Source organism: Mustela putorius, unplaced genomic scaffold (assembly GCF_011764305.1).
Source record: "Mustela putorius furo isolate JIRA1106 unplaced genomic scaffold, ASM1176430v1.1 tig00003863_pilon_pilon_pilon, whole genome shotgun sequence".
NCBI classification, from domain to species: domain Eukaryota; kingdom Metazoa; phylum Chordata; class Mammalia; order Carnivora; family Mustelidae; genus Mustela; species Mustela putorius.
The window spans coordinates 23,961,740-23,985,657 of record NW_025422015.1 but is presented as its reverse complement, the minus strand read 5'-3'; the positions used below and the strand labels follow the sequence as shown (position 1 = coordinate 23,985,657).

General features: G+C 35.9%; 1 protein-coding gene across 5 annotated transcripts in view; it reads left to right on the top strand.

The window, feature by feature from the left end:
• LAMA2 (laminin subunit alpha 2) overlaps positions 1-23,918 on the top strand; it is a 637,158-nt gene that overhangs the window by 534,044 nt on the left and 79,196 nt on the right. For 4 of the 5 annotated variants that reach the window (XM_045066381.1, XM_045066380.1, XM_045066379.1 and 1 more), the window contains 4 exons: positions 9,897-9,999; positions 19,162-19,278; positions 21,149-21,331; positions 22,899-22,904. In XM_045066381.1, coding sequence (XP_044922316.1) covers positions 9,897-9,999; positions 19,162-19,278; positions 21,149-21,331; positions 22,899-22,904 — 409 coding nt within the window. The remainder of the gene's footprint in view (positions 1-9,896; positions 10,000-19,161; positions 19,279-21,148; positions 21,332-22,898; positions 22,905-23,918) is intronic. The other variant, XM_045066378.1, reaches the window with a different exon arrangement.

The following is a 23,918-nucleotide window of genomic DNA, read 5'->3' as shown; positions in this document are numbered from 1 at the left end:
ACTATTGCAAAGGAAAAATAAAATTACTTTCTTTCCCTATTTAGTTTGAGATAATGTCTGAATATCTGTTTGAATGTACATGTCATGTGGGACTTTTTTTAATGGGTTGGAATTAGGTTCTACTGGTGTGCTAGAATTTCTCAATCAGGCTGGGGAAAAAGATAGCAGGATACAATTTGGGAATTAGAAGATCTGCCTTCAAATTGAGTGCTTTGTAGGATCTATTCTGACCCACCCCCTGACTTGATTCTTATGGTAAATATAGTCCATAGAGCCCAAATCCTTTCATGTGATTTAATATTTTATCTCCAAATATGTAAGATCATTGCTTACTCCTCATTGACCTACTTATGGTACTTATAAGAGGTACTCATGAGCTACTTAGCCACATTTTACATTTTCTCTTTAAATTTTCAAAAATTGTCACCATATATTTAATGTACTTAATGTGTAAATAGCATTACAAAACACAACACACAGAGTAGCCAGAGATAATTAGAATTCTTACCTGTCCACAAACTATCAATAATCATTACATGTTTTCATTTGTTACGATAGTAAAAATAATGCATTGACTTTTACCTAGATAATTTATTTTCCTTTATTAAACGCTTTCCTTTCTTTCCTACTATTATTCTGTCCTTTAATATTATTAATATTATTCCTAATAATTTCTTCTTATTTATTAGTTTTTGAGTCCTTATAGTAGCAAGATTCCTTGACATTATTGCTATTGGTGTATAAATCATAAGGGTAAACACTATGAATCTTGCAATAGTATGATTAAACATTAAGGGATTTCTAATGAGTATTTGTTTAGAAATGTGGTCATATCTTCTCTTCAGTCTGTCTTATTTAGTATTTGCTTTGTATAATTGGATGAACCAAAATACATAAAGAATAGTTGCGAGGTCATTTATTTCCTCCATAAAGGACTGTGCAAATATTAGCAGAGTACATATTGCATTCCAAAGGCTCAATAAAATGTGGTGTTAGTCAAATCATACACTTTAAATCACATTTTTTTGTGATTTTGTATTTTATTGTATCAGCCACTGTTTTCAAGTCATTCACATAGTCATTTTAACTTCTTATTAATACCTACAATCATTGGGGGTGCCTGGGTGACTCAGTCGGTTAAGTGCCTTCCTTTGGCTCTGGTCATGATCCCAGGGTTCTGGGATAGAGCCTCATGTCAGGTTCCCTGCTCAGCAGGGAGTCTGCTTCTCCCTCTGCCTCTGCCATTCCCCTGTCTCTCTGGTCCTATCTCTCTGTCAAATGAATAAATAAAATCTTTTAAAAATATACCTACAATAATTGGAATTTAAATTTTATATCCGTGTAGTATTAATGGGAAAATAACATAAGCTCGTAATTGTTATGGCAATTAAATCTGCCGATAAGATTGGTGAACATATTTTCTCCATCAGCAGTTCAGCAACTTATCTAACAACTGAGTGATTCACACAATAGCAAATACGAAAAAGTCAGTGAGAATCAGTCACCTAGAAAACTATTGAGTCAGTATGTAAAATGAGTATTCATTAAGCTACCCTGATTTTAGTGATTCTCTATGTATATGATATGCTCATTGGAGTCGATAATTAAAAAAAAAATAGATTAGAAACAAAAAAACAAACTTCTGTTTTATGATCCAGCTTTAGACATATTAAAAATTCAGGGCATAAAATGTTGAAAATCAAAGGGTTTGTATCATCAGTCCAAAACATGGCAACTCCTTGGGGGAATGTTATAAGGCAGCGTATGTGAGAATTATTTTCATTCAAGACAGTTGTGCTCTCAGACTCACCTTTTAGAATTTCCACCTATAAGTGCAGTTATCAAGAGGTAAAATGGCCATGCTGGATTGGACTTTGGACATTAACTGGAAAAAAAAAAAATTAGGTCCTCTGAGCATGTTCTCCAACTCCATAGATGCTTCTCTATTGCCTTGACTCCAAATCAAGATTTCTTCTACTTTCTGTTCATTCTGCCCCCATCAGCTTGTTCACTTCCTGCCGCCTTGCAGTAGGCTAGTGGTACCCACAGGTGCTGGGGCAGTGACTGTCAGGCTGTAACTGGTGAAAATCTATTCTCACTTAGTCATATATTTTTAAATTCTCTCTTGATTGTCCTACTCGGTGTTCTCATCAAGCTGAAATTTCCTAATCACAAATTCTAAACTTGAAATTTTGAGGATTCCTATTTCATGCCAGTCTCCTCTGTATGCTCACTGGCTGTCAGACTTCTGCAGAGATTCATCTAATCTCATTCCCATTTTAGGGCACAGTGTGCGAACTACAGAGTGTATCAGGATCTACGGCCTTTCCACAGATTTCGGACCAAGGCCATCTCCCTGGGTTGTTTGTTCCTTGATTTTTATTTACTATTTCATTTTAATATCCTGTAGTATTTTAAAAATATAAGTCCTATTAAAATAGCTTTAAAATCAACGAATAGTGATTTCCTTATTTTAAAATAATGATTTTTAAATTGTCACAAAAGCAGTTCTTAACTGTTACAGAAAAGTGGAAAATACAAGCAAAAGGAGAAAATATAAAATGTGCATAAGCCCACCAAACACAAATTTTCACTTTTATAATATTGTTTATCTGCACAAACTTTTTCCTGTGCAAACAGCTTTTTTGCAAATGGATAATTTTTACATAACTGTTTTGTAGCTTAACATATAATTGTATCTAATTATTATCACATGTACATTTTTTCAGTATTCTCAAAAATTACATCTTTTACAATGTGTATAGGATTAGATTCCACCATTTCTTCTGAAAATTTGTTTTATGAGAGTAAGAAATTTCTCCCTGATTTTTAACAACAGTCTAACATACCTGAATATAAATTTCTTCTGATAAACACCTCATACAAACACATTACATCTAATCACCAGCCCCTATATATGTCCCTGCATATTATGAACCATTTTCTTTATTAAAAAATATTTAAACTTAAAATCTTTTAGCTTATGTAATATCTTTGCACAGTATCTCCTTTAGAGATACGCAGGACTTATCTTTTAAAATAAATTATTTCGTAAAGAGGGAACAGTGGAATATGTCATAAACCATGCTGATAAATTTTCAATTACATATCTAACAAATAAAAACAGAAGCAAAAAGAAATATTCTACATCTGTCCTTAGAGCCCAGTCTTTCAAATGAATTCATAAATTCTGTCTCTGATAAACTAGTTATTTGAGGACCATTTAGAAAAGTAATAAAAGTATAATATAGAAGGTAATATAAACAATAAGTTCTGTAATGCCTTTTTTTTTAAAGATTTTATTTATTTATTTGACAGAGCACACAAGCAGGGGGAGCAGCAGACAGAGGGAGAGGGAGTGAAGATGTAGGCTCCCCACAGAGCAGGAAGTCCTGATGCAGGACTTGATCCCAGGACTCTGGGATCAAGACTTGAGCCAAAGGCAGACATTTGACCAACTGAGCCACCTGGGTGCTCCTAAACAATAGCTTTTAAATTTGCTTTTTTATATAATAAATCACTGGGAAACAGGTAAACCATCCTGATAAGCTTAACTTCAGGTCTCATATTCACATCTTCTTCTCCTAATAGATCTTCCTCTGATAATAAAACACTGTCATATTTCCATGCTCCATTATGGTAGCAACCAATTTCTTTTTTTTTTTTATTTAATTTTTTTTCAGTGTTCCAAGATTCATTGTTTATGCAGCACACCCAGTGCTCCATGCAATACATGCCTTTCTTAATTCCCACCACCAGAACCACCCATTCCTCCATCTCCTTCCCCTCTAAAACCCTCAGTTTGTTTCTCAGAGTCCACAGGCTCTCACAGTTCATCTCTCCTCTGATCTCCCCCACTTCACTTTTCCTATCCTTCTCCTAATGTCCTCCATGTTATTCCTTATGTTCCACAAGTGAAACCGTATGATAATTGACTCTCTCTGCTTGACTTATTTCACTTAACATAATCTCTTCCAGTCCCATCCATGTTGATACAAAAGTTGGGTATTCATCCTTTCTGATGGCTGAGTAATATTCCATTGTATATATGGACTACATCTTCTTTATCCATTTGTCTGTTGAAGGGCATCTTGGCTCTTTCCACAGTTTGGCTATTGTGGACATTGCTGCTGTGAACACTGGGGTGCATGTACCCCTTCTTTTCACTACATCTGTGTCTTTGGGGTAAATTCCCAGTAGTGCTATTGCAGGGTCATAGGGGAGCCCTACTTTTTATTTTTTGAGGAATCTCCACACTGTTTCCCAAAATGGCTACACCAACTTCCATTCCTACTGACAGTGTAAGAGGGTTCCCTTTTCTCCACATCCTCTCTAACATTTGTTGTTTCCTGGCTTGTTAATCTTTGCCATTCTAACTAGTATAAGGTGATATCTCAGTGTGGTTTTGATTTGAATTTCCCTGATGGCTAATGATGATGAACATTTTTTCATGTGTCTGCTAGCCATTTGTATGTCTTCATTGGAGAAGTGTCTGTTCATATCTTCTGCCCATTTTTTGACACGATTATCTGTTTTTGGGATGTTGAGTTTGAGGAGTTCTTTATAGATCTTGGATATCAGCCCTTTGTATGTACTGTCACTTGCAAATATCTTCTCCCATTCCGTGGGATTGTTTTGTCTGTTCTTCACAGTTCAGTGGGGAAGGCTGACTATATCCATCTTTGGATAATCAGAGCTTACTTTGTGCTTAAGACAGCTAAAAACTTTTGTTGGCTAAATCAATCAATTCCTTCATCTATTAATCAGTGACATACTTTAACAAGAGTTACTGTGAATATATAGCAAATAGTAGAAAGGTGAGTCTAACATGTACTAAAAGCTCATTAAATGCCAAGCCCTCTGTAAAATCTTTGTAGACTTTAACATTTCATTTTTTTCTGTATCTTTCCTTCTCAAAAAATATCTTAAATTATATCATATTTTCTATAAATAATTAAGTAATAAAAACCTACAGCAGCCTATGTATAATATTTTATTTTGTATGATATATTTTCATAAACATTTTTAAATAATTTATATATACACATATATACACAGAAAGAACTTAATAGTTATAAAAATACAGTTTCTAAAAAGCAAGAAACAACATATCTTGCAACTCTAAGAACCTCATTTATATTTCACATATGCCATAGACACAGCTCAGAAACTCAGATGCGATGCTTATGAATATGTATGAAGTATAATTAGCTTGGAAAGTGCTGCTTCATCACCTGTCCTGATATTGTTGATGTGCTTCGGTGACTTACTAAGCAAAGCTGGAAAGGAACTCTGCAAATTCCAATGAGTTGAAACAGTTCCATTCATCCATAACGTGTTAGTAGTTTTCATTCTGTTATCATATAAAAGGCTGGTCTTTTAAACCTGGGTTGTGGATATACTGTTTATGACTGACAGTTATATGTCATCAGCCCTATACTTCAATATTTTGGATGCCTCTTGGAACACTGAAAACCTGTCTATTCCTCCACATCCCTTGAACGCAAAACCTCTCATTCCCACTGCCCTCGCCTGAAATGACAACTCTCTTTTTTCTAGCTTATACGATTATAATAGTATAATGAGTATCTCCTTTTTCTCCCACACACCTGCCCATTCATCTTCCTAAAGCACTGTCCATACAGTCTTACTCAGAAGCTTTCAATGGTTCCATATTTTATATTGCCCAGTGTTTTTAGCCTGACATTCAAGTTTTCCAGAAATTGATTCTAACCTACATAATAGCCTTAGTTCTTCATACTGCCCTTCATAAACTGTACAGTCCTTTACAACTGAAATACTTGTTCTGTTCTCCACGCATCAAAATTTCCTGCCTCCTTAGGGCACTGTGTGGCTCAGTCTGTTGAGCATCCGACTCTTGATTTCAACTTGGGTCATGATCTCAGGGTCCTGGGATCAAGTCCCATGTCAGACTCCATGCTTGGTGGGGAGTCTGCTAGAGGAATCTCTCCCTCTCCCTTTGCCTCTCCCACAACTTGTACTCTCTGGCTTTCTCTCTCTCAAATAAATAATAAATAAATCTTAAGAAAAATTTTCTTGCATCCTTGCCTTTCCTTTCCTTACCCGAGCAAGAAATGGTTGAACAAAAATCTAGGAAGAGGGGCACCTGGGTGGCTCAGTGGGTTGGGGCCTCTGCCTTCGGCTCATCATGATCCCAGGGTCCTGGGATCAAGCCCCACATCAGACTCTGTGCTCCGTAGGGAGCCTGATTCCACCTCTTTCTCTCTGCCTGCCTCTCCACCTACTTGAGATCTCTGCCTGTCGTATAATAAATAAAATCTTAAAAAAAAAATCCAGGAAGAAATCACTGACTTCCTGAAAAGTAGGAAAGACTAGATGCTTGGGAGCAAAAGAGAGGACATTTGTAAATGCAAAAAGATGGGAAATTAGAAGCAGGAAGTCTTTCAGGAGATGGACTTCAGTTAGGGGTCATTCATGTTGTAGTATAAAGGTGCCAAGGTCCAATGGAAGATCAATAAGTTGGTAATCAGACTAATCAGAAAAAAGTCAATATCCAGTATCCAGTATCATGAATAAAAGAGGTAAAGGCAGTACAATTTCTGTATACAATAAAGAATTTTAAAAGGTAGAGAATTATTAATGACTTTATGCCAGAAATTCAACAATTTGAATGAAATGGAAAGCCTTTGAAGATTTCCAAATACCAAAACTCACAAAAAAATAACTTGAATGCCCATTAAAGAATTGAATTTGTGCTTAAAAAACCTTTGTGTATACACACACACACATTCAGCCCCAGTCAATTTCACTGGTGAATTCCATGAAACATTTAAGAAAGAAGTAATAAATTCTTCAGAGAATTGAAGAGAAGAAAATATGTCCCACCTCATTCTATCATTCTATGAGGCCTGTATCACTGTAATACAAATGGAAGATATTATGAAAGAAAATTATAGATCCATATCCCTCGGAGATGTGAAAATTCTTGACAAAATCATTACAGATCAAATCTAACCATTTATTAAGATAAGCTACAAACTAGGGGAATGTATTTGCAAATTACATGTCTGATAAAGGATTTGTATCCAAATTATGCACAAATACCTTTTAAAATTTAGTAACCACAAACAAATAAAAATTGGGCAAAAGATTTAAACAGATGGAAAATAAGTACATGAAGAGGTGCTCAAAATTGTCACAAGGAAACTGCAAATTAAAACCAAAATGTTACACACACCTATTAGCAAGTATAAATTTTAAAAGACTGACTACATCAAGTACTGCAAGAATGTAGGAAAACATAATTCCCCTACACTGCTGGGGGGGAATTGAAAGTAGCACAAATAATTTAGAAAACAAGTTGGTAGTTTCTTAAAAAACATAAACATACTACTATATCATCTAGCCATTCCACTTCTAGGTGTTCACTCCAGTAGAAAATGAAGGCATATGTTTATCTAAAGATTTATACATACATACACCTTCAACTCAGTTTCAAATGGTCAGTGCTGGAGATGACCCAAATGTCCATCAAGAGGTGAATGAGTAGATTGGGACATATCCATTTAATTAAAAAAGGACCACATATTGATAACAAGCACAATGTGGACAAAGGTTGAAATAATTATGCTGAGTGAAAAAAAAAAAAAAGACAAAAAAGAGAACTAGATGAGCCCATTTATATAAGATTTTCTAAAATGCAAATTAATATTGATGGAAAGAGGAGCAGTGTTTGCGTAGAGATACAAGGAAGGGTGGAAGGGAGAAATTAAAAAGAAATGAAGAGTTCCTCGATCTTGATTGTCTTGATGGTCTCATGGGTGTCTATATGTCAAAACTTACCAAATTATAAATTTTAAATATGTGAAGCTTACTTATACCTCAATAAAACTGTTGGAAAGTGTAAAAAGGCAGATTAAAAAAATTAAGATTGGCCACCATTGTCTATAGTGCTGCAATTTCCCTGCATCAGACTTCAGCCTCTCTCCATGTTGTCTGACCCTTTTTCCTCTTTTCCCCTCACTTCATTTGATTATTTTTTTCCTTGCATCAAATCAACTTTCTCTCCCTCCTTTACCCCCATGACTCATTTTGCATATCCAAGATTAGCTTTAAAACTGTGGTTGTTAAATGCTTGCCAGTTTATATTCTTATAGAAAGACATTCACATCTCAAGGCTGTGGGGAAAGCTGTTCTTTCTTCCTTCCCTCCCTCCCTTCCTTGCCCATCTTTGCCTAATTTCACCTGGTACTCTGAGTGACCAGTATCACTGTAGTGACTCAGGATCATCAATACCAACATTAATTATTTTACTGCAATAACATTGGCATCTACTGAAATCTACTTGACCCCTATCCGAATTGATCTGGACTCCTGAGCTTTACAATTTTTTCTCACCTGATTGCTTCTCCTTCCTCATTGTAAGATTGTCAGCTATCACTTCTGCTGTTTTCAAGTGCCTATTTAGAGATCTTTGCCCTTCCATCTTTGTAACTTCCTTCTTCTGATTGGTTTTGATCCAGAAAACCTGTAACCAAGAGAGTAAGAATGGTGTTTAGATTTGGAACAGCTAGAACCTGAGTAGATAACTAAGGCTTGTTTGTTTGTTTGTTTGTTTTTAGTAAGGTACACTGCATTTGTGCCACTTATATTGATATTCTCCCCCCCCTTTTTTTTAAGATAAATGACACTTTGTGTTGTTAGTATATCTAATTTCCAAAGGAAACTGTAGCAATAAAAATTTCTTGTTCTCAGTTGAAGAAACTGTCCATTTTCCATAGAATGATTTTCCAGGGTAGTCAGCTCTTTTTGCAAATGCTAGCTATATATGCACAATGTCCCTTTTTATTTATGTAGATGTTTCTAATATGTCCTTTTGTAGATATCTTAATATTACATAATCAATCTGTTCTGTGAACAGTAGAGCTGTTAGTATAACACCTGAAAGTAAATTTCACCACAACAGTCACAGATTTTATGATCTTTCCTAGTTTAATGCACAAATAATGTGACTGATAAAAAAATAATATGGCAGAGGCTTCGCAGGTGTCATTTGGAGAGTTATGTCTGGGATAACCTGAATTCAGCTTTATAACTTGAACAGTAGGTTTAGCATTCTCTAGCTCTTCTTGCACCTGAAATAATTTTTCCAATTTAAACTTAACACATAAGATCCTATTTGATTTATCTCTCGGTATCAATGTATTATGTGATGATTGCTGGAAAGCAAACACTATTAAAATGGATCACGGGACATTAAGTTAAATGATCGCTTTCCCATATCATTCTTCTATCTTTGCGTCACCTTTTTTAATCCAAACCCCAACAGATGCACCTTTGCTAGGAGATGATTGTAGCTCTGAGGTTGTTATTTGCCTTCATACTTGGAGACATGTTTTCAAAAGGAGCAATGTTCTTCCTCATTGGAAGAGGACAGTAACTGCTCCTCTACTTATCACACAACTCAAGTAAAATGTGCTTAGGGATAAAGTCAGTAGATGTGTTCAGTTCTTAATTTGCTTGACTGTTCTCCAGCATTCAATACTGACCAACTCTGTCTTTGCAACACTGCCAGTCATCATGCTTTGAGCCACTTCTGTATCTCTTGGCTTCCATGATATCAAGCTTTCCTGCATTCTCCTTGCCCTCTAGAGTCTCAGTTATCTTGCCAGTGCCTCTTTCTCTACCTGCTCCTTAAACGTTGAGATTCCTAAGGTTTCTGTTCTAGTTCTTCTTCTTTCCCAATAAACAGTCTCCCAATAAATAGTCACCAGTATGTGCTGATAATTTATAGCTACATCTGTAGCCCAGAATGCTTTCCTGAAGGTAAGCTCTTTACACCAGCTGCCCACCAGATATATCTGCTCCATAATTCTGTGGGTTTTGATATGTGACACTTCTTTTTCCGTCCACAGGCAACAGGTCCTCAAGGTTCACTAAGGGAAGGTGCCAAAGGCTCTCTTCAGAAAAGCTTTGGGGTCCTTAATGAAGCCAAGAAGTTGGCAAATGCCATAAAAGGTTAGTGTCACCTCACTTTGTTATTATTTTCACAACTGATTGTCGTCTATTTGGTAGGATATTTTATTACACTATTGGAAAATTGGAATCATTTCACTAGGGTTTTTATGATGCTTTTAATTATTGGGATTTAATGCAAGTAAACTTTTTCACCAGTTTTATGACATTTTGTCATCACATCTCATTTTGCATTGGGTAATATTTCATAATTTTTAGACCTAATTTATATAACATCATTTCACTTAGAGCTAAAGTACAGTGACTTTAAATTAAAGTATAATGAGTTTTTAAGGGTACCAAACTCCACTTGTTTTGGCTTCAGAAATGACAGTCACAAAGTAATGAATTAGGCAGATATAGTATAAATGTCCTTATGAAATTTTCAATTTGTTAGTGGTCACATTTCCTGAAAAGTTTTCACACTTTTTAAATACATTTTTCTTGTATTTTCTTCCTAATTCAATCATCAAAGTGCCTAAAATATCTACTCTAATCCATTACAGGTTTTGCATTAAAAATGTATTACTCACTATAGCTGCTCTGTAGGTGTTATTATATTTATTATTTCATTCAAATATCTCCTATTCTCTCTGCAGCCTCACTCCTTACCATTTTCTGGCTTGCATCCATCTCCCCAAACTTCCTAATATATTCATGGTCCTTCCAAAACATACTACTACTATTCCAAGCCTCCATATTTCAGAGTGTTAACCCTTCTCTTTGGAATGCCTCTCCATCTTTCATTCTTTTTGATATAATTACCTTTTAGCAGACCTTCAGGGTTAAGCTCAGATGTCATCTTCTCCAGGAACCTCGACACCGCATCTGAACTACATGCCCTTTCTCACTGCCTGCCTTTCTCACAGACTTGTCCAACTGCAAGCCTGTACTTAGATTCCATCTTCTGGAGGACAGACACACGGTCTTCTTCTTCTTTTTTTTTTTTAAGATTTTATTTATTTATTTGACAGACAGAGATCACAAGGAGGCAGAGAGAGGAAGGGAAGCAGGCTCCCTACCGAGCAGAGAACCTGATGCGCTCGATCCCAGGACACTGGGATCATGACCTGAGCCAAAGGCAGAGGCTTTAACCCACTAGCCACCTAGGCGCCCATGGTCTTCTTTTTAGCTTTGTTTTTCTAGGGTCTAATTTCACAGGGACTGGCTCAAATCAGGCAAGAAGCGTATTTTTGAGAAGAATGGAATGATATGGGTCTTTACTAACTTCAGAAAGAAAAGAAGTTTTATAAACATTTATATTTGTCATGCTTTATCTGTGGTTTCTAATAGAGGCTGATGGGAAATTACTACTACCGTTGTCCATGTGATGGTATTTGGATAGTAAAATGCTTTGGACTGTGTGTCACAGGAGGAAAAAAAAAAACCCTTGTGTACACAATTTTGTGCAGGAGCTTGCTCTTATTCTGAACTGAAGTCACTGTAGAGTCAAAACCTATCTTCCTCCTGGGCAAGTTGAGTTGATCCCATTACTTTGGGGCCACTCCTTCCCATCTGGTATCTTTGCCCAGAGCTAGGAAGGATTAAGGTGAGGTAAGTGAGGTTAGGTTGTACAAGCACAGGGTTAGTCCTGTTTTATTTAAAAGTTTACTATTTTGTTCATCATTGATCTTTTTTTTAATCCATTTTAATTTTTTTTAAATACTGCATTAAAATATTTTTGATTATTGTTTCGGTGCCCCTTTAAATTTTATACCTGAGGTGAAGGCCTGAGTCACCTCACCTCACTCCTTGCTCTGCCCTCACCTCTGTTTCCCCCAAAATACTGGCATTATAAAAATGGAGAAAGAATTCCATTTTCAGAGATTTTTGTTTTCCCCAAGAAAAAAAGAAATCTAAAGACAGTCCTAGTGGAAAGGGTTAGGAGACAGAAACATTCATTAGTTTAAATGTCTTTTTTTGTACTTCAGGTAGTACATTATTTGAAGTAATGAAAACCCACAAACTACTCAAGTAATAATTTCTCCAAAAATCCAAGCCAAGGCTCTGACGGAGATGGGAATGTTTTCTTGCTACATTATGACATTCCCCTGATTTGTGGCCAATTACACAAGTTATAAAATGGCTGTTAATCAGGGAAATGCCATATATTACCACCAGGATCTGCTGAAATAGGCCCTACAGAGCAAAACTCTTGACAGCAGCTATTAAAATAGAGATTTAGTCATTTCCCTTTCTTTGGTGCCTGGAGTTAGAAGGAATAAAAATGGTGAGGCCAGTCTTCCCTCCATATTTCTAATTTGTTATTTGGTTCAATTCAGTATAATCCGGTGAGTTCAAGCTTTAGTCATGAATGACTTAGTGCTGCTCCCTGCCAGTTTTATACTGTCTTTGCCTTGAGGGAGTCTGAACTTGCCAGGAGCAATTTGTTTTGCTTTTTAATTTTTGAGCATACATTTGTTAAAAGTCAATTTGCCCTTGTATGCTGTTGAAATTTGAAACCAGTCTGCATTGCACTGATTGAATGTCTATGGAGGTAAAAATCATTTCCTTGATGGATATGGAACTTGGGACAAATAGATGATCAAGAGAATTAGAAGATGAATTAATACCAGCAGGTGAATTAATGCTCCTTTGCCATTGACAAGAGAGCTTGTCAGTCAAACGGCCAGTTGGGGTTCTCATGGAATGTGTACAAGGCAAGGAATGAAGCAGAGGTTGGTATATTAGAAACCTGAGAATACTAAGATTATACAGTTTTACACCTTTATATAGAATAACTTCTCAATATTATTTGCTTCCCAATTTAGCCCTAATTTCTATCTTCACCCCAATAAGTGAAATCATTCAATTCCCTATGACCCTGCAATTTCACTTAGGAACAAATAGATAATGTTTCTATAAACTGGATGACACTTCTAAGAAATAGTAAGATCAGTTTCTAAACCCGAAGACATCGACTCAGTGAATTGCATGACATGAAGTACAGTCCAGCACGAAGAACGATAGCAAAATTATTCCACATATTATCTTTTATCAAATTAATCAGTGCTTTTTTTCTATACTGGGGTATTCTAAACACTCGATCATTCAGTCCAGGCAAGTGTATGAGAAAGATTCTGCCTTCATGAATGTTGTTAATACAGTAACATTGATTAACCTGGTAAGATTCTGTTGTTATTTTAGATTAGAAAAATAAATAAATAAACAGGAATACTGCAATGTTAAAACAAAGTATGATGCAAGAGTTAAATTTTGCCCAAAGCCTTCTTTCATTATTAAAGATAGACTCCTTTTGACTTCACATACTACCGTTTGCCAGAATCAGCCTTTATGAAGATTGGCATGTGAAAGACAAACAAAATCTATTTCATGGACAAGAAATAATGTTGGACTAAATGAATGAAATCAAGCTTGGATCTCCAAGCTGACCGTAGTCTGGAGAACAAAAGAATCTTTCCCCACAGATATTGCTGATTCCTCACACAGAGCTGTACTACCTCCTTTGGAGTGTGAATCAAGAAATTGAAAATAATAAAACCAGATTGGAGTTGGTTTAGGAGTTAAAATGGAAAGTGACAAAGTAGTGGCAAACATACAAAGGTAGAAACTATTGGACCAGACAGTACTTGTCAAGTTCTTTTAGAATACCTTGCTGGCCAAAGCGCAATGAGTCTACAGACCCACAGTCAGGCTTCAGAGCTTATCCCAGTGGAACCATAAGTGGGTTTCAATGTCTGTCCATTTTGGTTTCTCGTTACACTTGTTGAGGAGAGAATTCCCCTCTATTCTGGTGTCTTAAGTCTTTGGAGATCCTGCTCCAGAGAAGCCCCCTCTCCCTCCTCTCCTCAGACTTCTCACTATGAGCATCTCTCTAGAGGAAGGAAGAGTATATTCAGTAACAGCTGATGGTTACTGAGGGCCTATCAAGCACTGTCCCCATGAGGAACAAGACTAAATTTGGCCATTTGGGATCAGGACAAGGTTTCTCAGAAACATGCCTCCCTATAAACCTGCTGACTAAGTGATCTCAGAGATTCCCATGCACCGCCACTCTAGTGCATGTGTCTGGGCAGAAAAGTCAGTGAGAGATAGGACACATCCCAAACTTGTGACAGCAATGGGAGAAAGGGAAGCTTGGGAATAAAGTCATGAAATAAGGCTAGGAATACAAAAGAGTGGCAAAACTGGGCATAGCAGTCTCTTCAAGTCAATTGACGGGAGGCTGGGGACAGATCCAGTCCTCACTTTTGCCTGGCTTCCTTCCTTAAGCAGCACTCCTTCCTTCAGCAAGGTCCCAGGTTCCTGCCCTGGGTTGTGGGGTTGACTTAGGGGACAGACTCTTTGGAAATTTAAAGATCTGGAAATATTAAGCAGGTAAAGGACTACATAGGTGGGTGAAAAATTATAATAAAGTGACTTGAGGGAAATTGTACCTCTTATGTTCTTAAACTATCCAAAAATGACAATATATAATATAATACAATAAAATTGAAAATTGTGTAAAGCAAACACATATTACATAATTTAAGTTTGGCCACCTCGCATGTCTAAAACAAAATCATTTGCTTTGAAGAAACACCAAGAATCTGAATGCACCACATTTGTATAGTGGGACCAACACTTTAACCCACATTAGTCTGGCTACAAAGCTAATGCTTTTACCCTCTGCTGGGCAAAACCACGGGGCTTCAGCCATAGTCCAGAAGGTAGCACAGTGATGGTCATGATCCTAACACAAGATTGGTAAACGAATAAGTGGTTGAATAACCAAGTGTAGCCGAAATCTCTCATTATCAAGAAGGTCACAATCAAGATACTTTATGTGACTTCATGCCAATCCTTTGCCTATTTCAAACCTTCTGCTTCAGAACTACACAGAGAAATGCTGCAGAGTTTAATCTGTTCTCTAGTTCAGAAGGTGCCTCGACAACAAAACACAAAATATATTTGTAACAAATGGAAGTTATGTGAATTAAATTCTTCTTTTACAAAGAAATCCTAAACAGAGGATATTCCTTCATTTTTTGGTAAGAAGCAAATCCGAAGTGGTAAAGATTCCATCAGAGTATTAATTCATAATAAGACAAATGTCACAGTATTCAAGGAGTTCACTACAAAATATTATCTGAATGGCAATTTGGCAGGAGACCCATTTAACCAGACCCATTTAACAGCCTTTCTATCAATTTCACCCTTGTGAATGAGAGATTCTTTCAAGGTATTTGTTTTGTGCCTAAACAAAAAATAAAAATTATATTTGAAGAACTTAACTAGATGAGTTTCATTTTTTAAAGATATTGTTTATTTATTTATTTATTTATTTATTTGAGAGACAGAGATAGTGAGAGAGAGCACAACCAGGGGGAGCAGTCAGCAGAGGGAGAAACAGTCTCCCCACTGAGCAAGGAGCCCAACGCAAGGCTCGATCCCAGGACCCCGAGATCATGACCTGAGCTGAAAGCAGACCCTTAACCAACTGAGCCACCCAGGCGTCCCTAGATGAGTTTCAATAGTCAAAGAGAATGTTTCATTAAAATCTATAAAAAGCATTCTTATATTTAGTTGAAACCTGTTTCAGCATCATTGAAAACTGGTAAATACAGCAGCGCAATCCTCAAGCCAGTGTGAATTATTTTGCTACCATTTACTGCCTGTTGTAAATCCAGCACTTTCTCATACATCCACAGATTTGTTTCTCCTATCAGTCATTGAAGGGAGGCACTATCTTTATCTTACACATGTAAAAAGGGAAAGAAATGGCATGTGAACCCACCTTGTTTTCCACCTCTGAGTCTTACGAGGAGTCCATTGCACCACACCACAGTTTTAACGACAAGAATTTTGTACAAGAAGACATTATTGATGATGAAAGAAGTGGCACAACAGCTTTATTTTGAGATATTACATAACATAGTTCAAAGTTACCAGCTCTGATTTAACTGAACTGTAATTCATAATCAGCATGGCATGGTAAATGAGTAAATATGTGCTCTGAGTAGCAGTGACTTACAACCTTGGTGAGTTTCAGTTTGAGTATGTCTATCCTGCACAGTCAATGCATGGGAAACAAGAGGAACTGATACCGCCAGGAATGTTCACAGTCGGCCCTTACTGCGCTGCTTCTTACTCTCAACTGTACGAGCTCTGTATCTGCCGAACCCATTGACATTTGTGTTCTAATATGTGAGGACAGGATGGGAAAGGGAGAACCAAAGTGGAAAAAGTGTGTATGTGTAGCTTTGATACCTGGAGAGAAGTTAAAGAGAATGTCTTAACTACAGCTACTAGGTATGAGAGCTGAAGAAGTGAGAGGAAATCCTATAAAATGTTGCTATGAATTATAAATCGGATCCTTCTCTTGTTCTCCAAAATTTACAACTAAAGGATCAGGTTGGATGTTCTTTAACTATTAATAATTCTGTTTCTTTGGTCATGTTACAGTTCAAACTAGGCCAAATGCCGTCTCCCTTACATGTCAGCTATAGATACACTGCGCCTCATATCTCTTTTCATTTAAAGCCGAGTTTGGAGGGCTGCTTTTTTGAGCTATTCATTGCAATAATTTCCCAAGTTTTCCATTTTGAAATCCATGGTAGGTTTCTGTACACGCCTTCTATTCACCTAATTCTATTGACAAAGCTATGAAGTGTTGAGATTTGGCTTTGTGAAATTCCAGAAACTACTTCAGAAAAAAATCATCACAGTGTGGGAGAGGATTCATCAAGAAGGAATCCAAATCTAATAGGTGAAACCTAGAAATCCAAGTGTGGACAGAATATTCACATTCTGATCTCCAAGTACAGAAAGCAGAGGATCAAAATTACTGCTTTGGAACTTGAAAGACAGAAGCAACAATGTTCTTCAGATCAATCTTTCCTCTGAATAATTAGCCTGACTGTTCAGCCAGTATTTGCGATTTGAATGCATGAAATAATATAAACCAAGTGATGCCCTTTAAATTAATGTTTTTTTCACTGTACATGAAGATCTTGCTTGCCAGACCAGTTTGAATGCTTCATTATTTAAAAAATCAAATCCAATCAAGAAGCTAAGAAATAAAATTTATACTGTTCCCTTTCCTTAATTGATGAAGACGTCCAAGATAATATCAAAAGAACAGCCCTTTATTCTCAAGGAATTCATATAGCGATCACAGTCATAATCAGACTGGCTTTCCCTCTGAAAGTAGACTTTCAGTAACCTATCCAAAGATTTTATTTTAGTACAAACACTGAGAATAACAGAAATATTAGAAGAAAGATGAATCATGATTGACAGAGGAGAAAATCTAATTACTTGGAAAATATATTTTGAGGCACTTAGAACTGAAAATAATAACATCTTAGTGACTGAAATGGACATATTGATGTTTTTGAACCATGCTTTGCTAGGATATTTTATGCTTTGTTTTTCAATGATGTCAGGTCTTTGGCATGGAGCTTAAAGGCAGATGTGTTAAACTGTAGTATGTGCTTACATTACTATTGTTTAACAGTGCTTTAATCTGTCTGCCTATAAAAGCCTTCTATGAAATGAAGTGGGTCATTAATTAATATGTTCAGTCCTCTTTTTCACATCCAGAATACTGATAGCTAAGAATCCTTCATCCATCTTCCTTTCCCTTTGCTATTCTTTCTGGATGAAGGCCGATAAAGGCAGGGATGCTTCTCTAGCTGACAGTGGTCTGCTCAGTTCCCCTGAGAAGCCAGGTGCGCTGCCTCTGGGGGAATATGCGGACAAGCAAATTGAGACCACTCTGGCTCCGTTGTGTGAGACCTAGTCTCTCCTGCTGCCCAAGCTGGGTACCAGGAAAGTGATGAGAACAAGTCTTAGTGTTGACAATACCAAGTTGCCCCAGTTCTGGTTGCTTTAGACGTTTGTTAATTGATTGATTGACCGATCAATCAATCAATCAGTCACTCTTTTAAATAAGAGAATAGAACTATCTGCCCAGAAGAAGCAATTTAATGAGCCCAACCACCATGGTGGTGCTCACGCCACCATGAACTCCCTTGCTTGTTCTGTTCCTGGTTTTTACCTGCTGTAAGTACCATCAGGGTTCTCTCGTATGTTCTTCTCCACCTGCCCACCGCCATATCCCACCCTGACAAACTTTTGTCTCTGTATCACCATATGTATTGTGTCCCTTGTTTGTTTTCATGAAAAAGATCTTAAGAATCTTTTTTTTTTCATATCTGTACCTCCAATTAAAGATCTCATGAACAGGGATGCCTGGGTGGCTCAGTTGGTTGGGCAGCTGCCTTGGGCTCAGGTCATGATCCCAGAGTCCTGGGATCGAGTCCCACATGGGGCTCCTTGCTCGGCAGGGAGCCTGCTTCTCCCTCTGCCTCTGTCTGCCACTCTGTCTGCCTGTGTTCGCTCTCTCTCCCTCTCTCTCTCTCTGATAAATAAATAAAATCTTTAAAAAAAAAAAAACTCATGAACATTCTGGAAGATACACATTGATGTAGTGTCACAGGTATATCTGTTTTGGCAATGTTAAAAACTAGTGGAATACAGCTGAAAAATTTATACTTGTAATATTGAATTATATCCAATAGGTGATTTTTTTTAACATTAAAGAAATCATGCTAAGGTAGCAAGAAAAAAAAACCTCTGAAAAGCCTATTTGAGAGCAATTTCTAAAATATTGTTCTCTATATATAACAAAAAAACATTTTATCAGAAATGCACTGAAGTTTTTTCATTCATTTTCAACTATGTATTAATGCGATATTTACCATAGTTAGAAGATTCTACTTAACAATCATATCTATTTGAGATTTTTAAAAGCTAATCCTGTGATCCATTTTGGTGATAAAATTTTTAAAATAAGTAACATTAATGCGAATAATGCCAAGAGTACATCATTACAAATGCAGTAAGAGATTGATTCTTTTGCAGTTTTTTTCTCCATAAAAAAAACATAAAATTAAGTCAAATACATAACAGACACCAAGAGGAAAACATAGCTATTGAACTTGTTGAAGAGTGAAATGGTCATTTCATAAACACCTGTTTTATATTATGGTCTGAGATGTATGTAGTGATAGATGCTAATAAATTAAAGGAATTAAATCAATTCTCCCGCATTTTGTAAAACTTACATTAAAATAATCTGAAATTATGTATCCATATCAGAGATGTGTAAACTCTGAGATGATTAAAATTGTTTCATTCTTTTTTGTTTTCCCTTCACAGAAAATGATGACTATCTGAATGGCTTAATAACCAGATTAGAAAATGCAGATGTTAGAAATGAGGATCTCCTGAGAGCTTTGAATGACACTTTGGGGAAGCTGTCAGCCATTCCAAATGGTAAGCATTTGGGACACTGCTAACTGTGTCAGTTGACCTGAACTATTAAAGAATGTTCTAACGTTTATCATCTTTTCTGACATTACACTTGGACTGTTGTCAGGAAATTAGATATTGGTTTTCTTACTTGTGAGTTTTTCTTTGTGAGAATGAGAAACTAAGTCATACTCTCTGTCCTCGGATTTATCTTATGCTTTGTTACCCTAGAGACATCCATTGGTAGATGTTGCAAAAAGGAAAATATAACCATCTTATATACTTTTCTTACATGTGTCAGCCCAGGAAATCTTCTTTCTAGTAAGATTCTTCTTATTATTATAAATAATATTATTTGTAATTTCATGTTAATGGGAAAGTATAGAATCGCATGGGTACCGTTCTCTACAATTTTGTTCTATTACAAACTCACAGGTGATTATAATACCTACACGACAGAGGAGAGCCTTTCCCACTTCATTCTTTACTTCTTTTTCTTGTTGTTGTTGAGTATGGTTGACACACAATGTTACATTATTTTCAAGTACTGAACATAGTGATTCAACAAGTCTATAAGATTATGCTATACTTAAGCTCAGTTGTAGCTCCCATCTGTCCTGATATGACACTATTACAGGATCATTGACTATATTCCTTATGCTGTGATTTATTTCTATGATTTACTCATTCTGTAACTGGAAGCCTGTATCTCCCAACCCCTCCTTCACCCATTCTGCCCCTCTCCCCACAGCCCTCCCCTCTGGCAACCATTAGCACATCTTTCTTGGCAAAGTTCAGTTCCTTAAATGTTTCATCTTTGAAAACATTAACAGCTGAACCATGTCTGTAATATCTTCTTACCTATTATAAGTACTTGAAGTTATTGTTTGGTATTAGTTCCTGAAAGTACTATCCTTTATATTTTCATAATGTGATATGATAATAACAAAATCTGCTAATGTTTATTGAGTGTTTACTCAATATGCGTGTTAAGTGTATGTAATCCTTATAGTAATCCTACAAAATTAATAGTGTTCTTCCCATTTTACAGGGAACAAGCTGAGACACAGTATCATGCTAAGGGAAATAAGTCAGTCAGAGAAAGAAAAATACCATGTGATTCACTCATATGTGAAATTTAAGAAATGAAAGAGAATGCTGAAGGCCATTGTTAAAAGTGGCATGTATGAGATTTGAACTCCACAGTTTAACTTCAGAGCCTGTGGCTTTAACTATTAATCTACACATACTAGTAGGCACCTATATGTTCAGTATATGTCTTTATACAAATTATGATCAAGTAAATTAAAGCATACATTTATATAATATAACACTGGAAATATTAATGATTTTTACTTTTTTAATATTAAAAAAAACCTAACTGTCCAGGATTGCTTGTCATCTCCTTCAGTAGTAAGGACGTAATAGAAAATTTCCAATGCTGAAAACTAATATAAGTACATAAACACATGGTCTAAAATACCCAGCAGAGTCTCTACCTTTAAGTTGAAGTACATTCATTCATCATTCACCTTTTGGAATGTTCAAGTTAAATCTTAAATCTATTTTTGATGAAACTATGACTTGGGGATAAATTTCTCTCTGTAATGTGTTTGGCAGCAAATTACAGTATACCCTTATACAATGAACATTTAGAATAATCACTTTGCTATCTTAGGAACTAATCAGGTATTCATAGCAAAGGTCCCTGAGAAAATTTAATTTAGCTAAAAAATTACTTCATTTGCTATAATCAAGTGAGACAAAGTTCAGCCTTTCCGTCTGTGCTTGTGTCCCCGAAGTGGGCCAGCCACAGCCTCCCTTTGACTGGCACAGAGTAAGCCACTAACTCTGGACCCTTTGCTTTGTTCCCCATACCCTCCCCTGCTAACAGACACAGCTGCTAAACTGCAAGCCATTAAGGACAAAGCAAGACAAGCCAACGACACTGCAAAAGACGTATTGGCACAGATTAAAGATCTCCACCAGAACCTTGATGGCCTGAAGAAAAACTACAATCAATTAGCAGACAGCGTAGCCAAAACAAATGCTGTGTTAAAAGATCCTTCGAAGAACAGTAAGATCTCCTTTTTCACTTTGATTATGTCCCGTGCTTCTTCATACTATAAAAGGACCCTAGACTCCTAACTCTTAGGAGGAGGAGGAGACCCCACAGTGATGTTGTCTGCTCTCCTCATGGACTGGGCTCAGGAATGGAGTGGCTGCACCTCCAGAGCTAGAATCCAGGTCCCCAGGCCCCCTCTAGTGCTTTCTTCATCCACATTTTGTCCAGGAATTCTCAAAGTCTGCACGATTTTTGGTATAGGGGTGCCACATACTTTTTTTTTTAATCCTTCAGTGTAATTGAAAATACAGCTGTGCTTGTGAAATTACATTCTCTGAGTTTGTGAAGTTCCATGGAACATAGAGGTCAAGGAGCACACTTACCAGCAGGCCCGTTAGAACAGGATATTAAAATGTTATCAACCGGAAACGCACTAAAATTCAAAAATATTAATATTTTATTATTTAAATGTAAATATTTAAATTATTTAAATATTTTCAGGAAATTAAAGTATCTAGTTTATCAAGAATATTTTTTCACATCTTTTGTATATTTCATTCAATTATATCAAGTTAATAAGGATTTACTGAGAAAATATGGTAGAACTTAATATAATGATAATTTAAATTATTAACTGTAGTCAATAAGCATTATGATTTTTATCTTTTTTCCATCTTATGCAGTGATGCAACAATATCTTAGTATGTGATTTCACCAAAGGAGATGCTTGATTTTTTTGTACTTGTCACTCTGAAGAGACTAGCCCTCTGTTTATATACCAACATTTCCATTGGGTATCCAAATGTTGCTAGGATGTAATAACAGAAACAGTTATGGACATTAGATGTTCTGTAATTCGGGTGCTGATTTTTCAGCACCATTGCCTCAAAAGCTAACGATGCTACAAAATAATAAATACTACTAGCATGATTCGTTAAAGAGCAAGGAAAAGTGAAAACATATATAACATGCATTTCAGGACTAGGGAGGATTTATACTTTGCCATTTCTTAAAAAAAGAAAGGCCATACAATCTTTTTTTTTTTCATTTTTTCTTATATAAACTCAGAAATAGCTGCTGTCTGTCGTTCAAAGATTCCATCCAAATAAATGGTTCCAATGCATGCCAGATCACAATATGTATGCCCCCCAAGTGAAAATAAGTTTTAAAATAAATATCATTCTCTTATTTTACAATTGAAAACACTACTTCATTCAATTTCATATTGATTCTCAACTAATAGTGGTCTCTTTATAATATTTTTCTCTAACTTTTTGATCTTACACTCCATCTAGAGATAGTTACCTGTAATAATAATTAAACTGGGTCTGTTTTCTATCTTATTAGAAATCTTAGTACAGTTTCTTTCAGTATGAACAATAGCCTGCTAACTGACATGTGTTTGTGGATTTTTATTTAATCACAGTTGTTTGACTTAAAATAGGATGCATTGGTAATTAGCACCTATTGTGAAAAGTACCAGTTTTTGATAATCACTGCTTTATAAAACTCATAAAACTATTTCCTCATGAATTTTCTCATTTCTTTTTGTTTTGCTTCCATATGAAATTACCTGCAGAAATCAGTATGTATATGTTTACCGGCATACTTTTCCGTAACTTTAAGCTTGACTGCCTATTGCAAATGCTTCAGCTTTGCATGTTACCGTGTTTGGGTATTGCTTTAACCTTCTAGAGCTATTCTTTATTTATGTCACATATTATTTATGTCACAGTATTAATACTATATATATTTTTAAAAGTTTTTTTTTTTTTTTTACAAAAAGTTCGCTATGGATGTATTTGATATAAAATGCTTTCAATTATGTTATAGAAATCAATGAAATACCTGTATGGTACCAATAGAAAAATGGAAAATAGAATTCTTCTACAGACTGAATCGAATTGTTATTCTTCTGAGAACACAGATTCAGCCACTGAAGTTCAAAAGACCTTTGCAGTAGGATTAAAATAGATTAAGTATATGTTGTTGTATCGCTTCCTCCCCCACCCCATGCTCATTTCCCTCCCTCTTATGAATAATTATTCTCAACTTCTAGAGAATTATACCTGGAGAAGCACAAAATAAAACTAATAAAATTAGATCTTACCAAATGAGCAATTATTGGGATATAATAATATTCTCTCTTAAATATCTCATAGTTTAAATTCAAAGTCAAAAATTAAATCAGAATGGAAAATAATAATAGTAAAATCCAACATATTGAAACCTGAGAAATACAACCAAGGCTGTCTTCAGTGGAATATGGGTGTGATTATATTACTAAAACCAGCACTGAAATAAGCAATTTAGGTAATCAACCCTATAAATGAGACAAAATAAAAATAAGATGAAAAAAAATGGATGAATTAGAAGATGGAAAATAACACACTTGATAAATACAAGAGGTGAATCCTTAGGAGTGTAAAGATAAAATATTTTTAATGCTTGGCAGACTTAACCCAAGAATAATAAAACACAAATGGACAAAGTTCTAAAGGAGCTATAATTAGATACAGGGGGGAAATGTAACACATAAGAAAGTACTTGTCAAAATATGCTAGGGAATTTTAGAGCCTAAAAGTGATTGATAATTTTC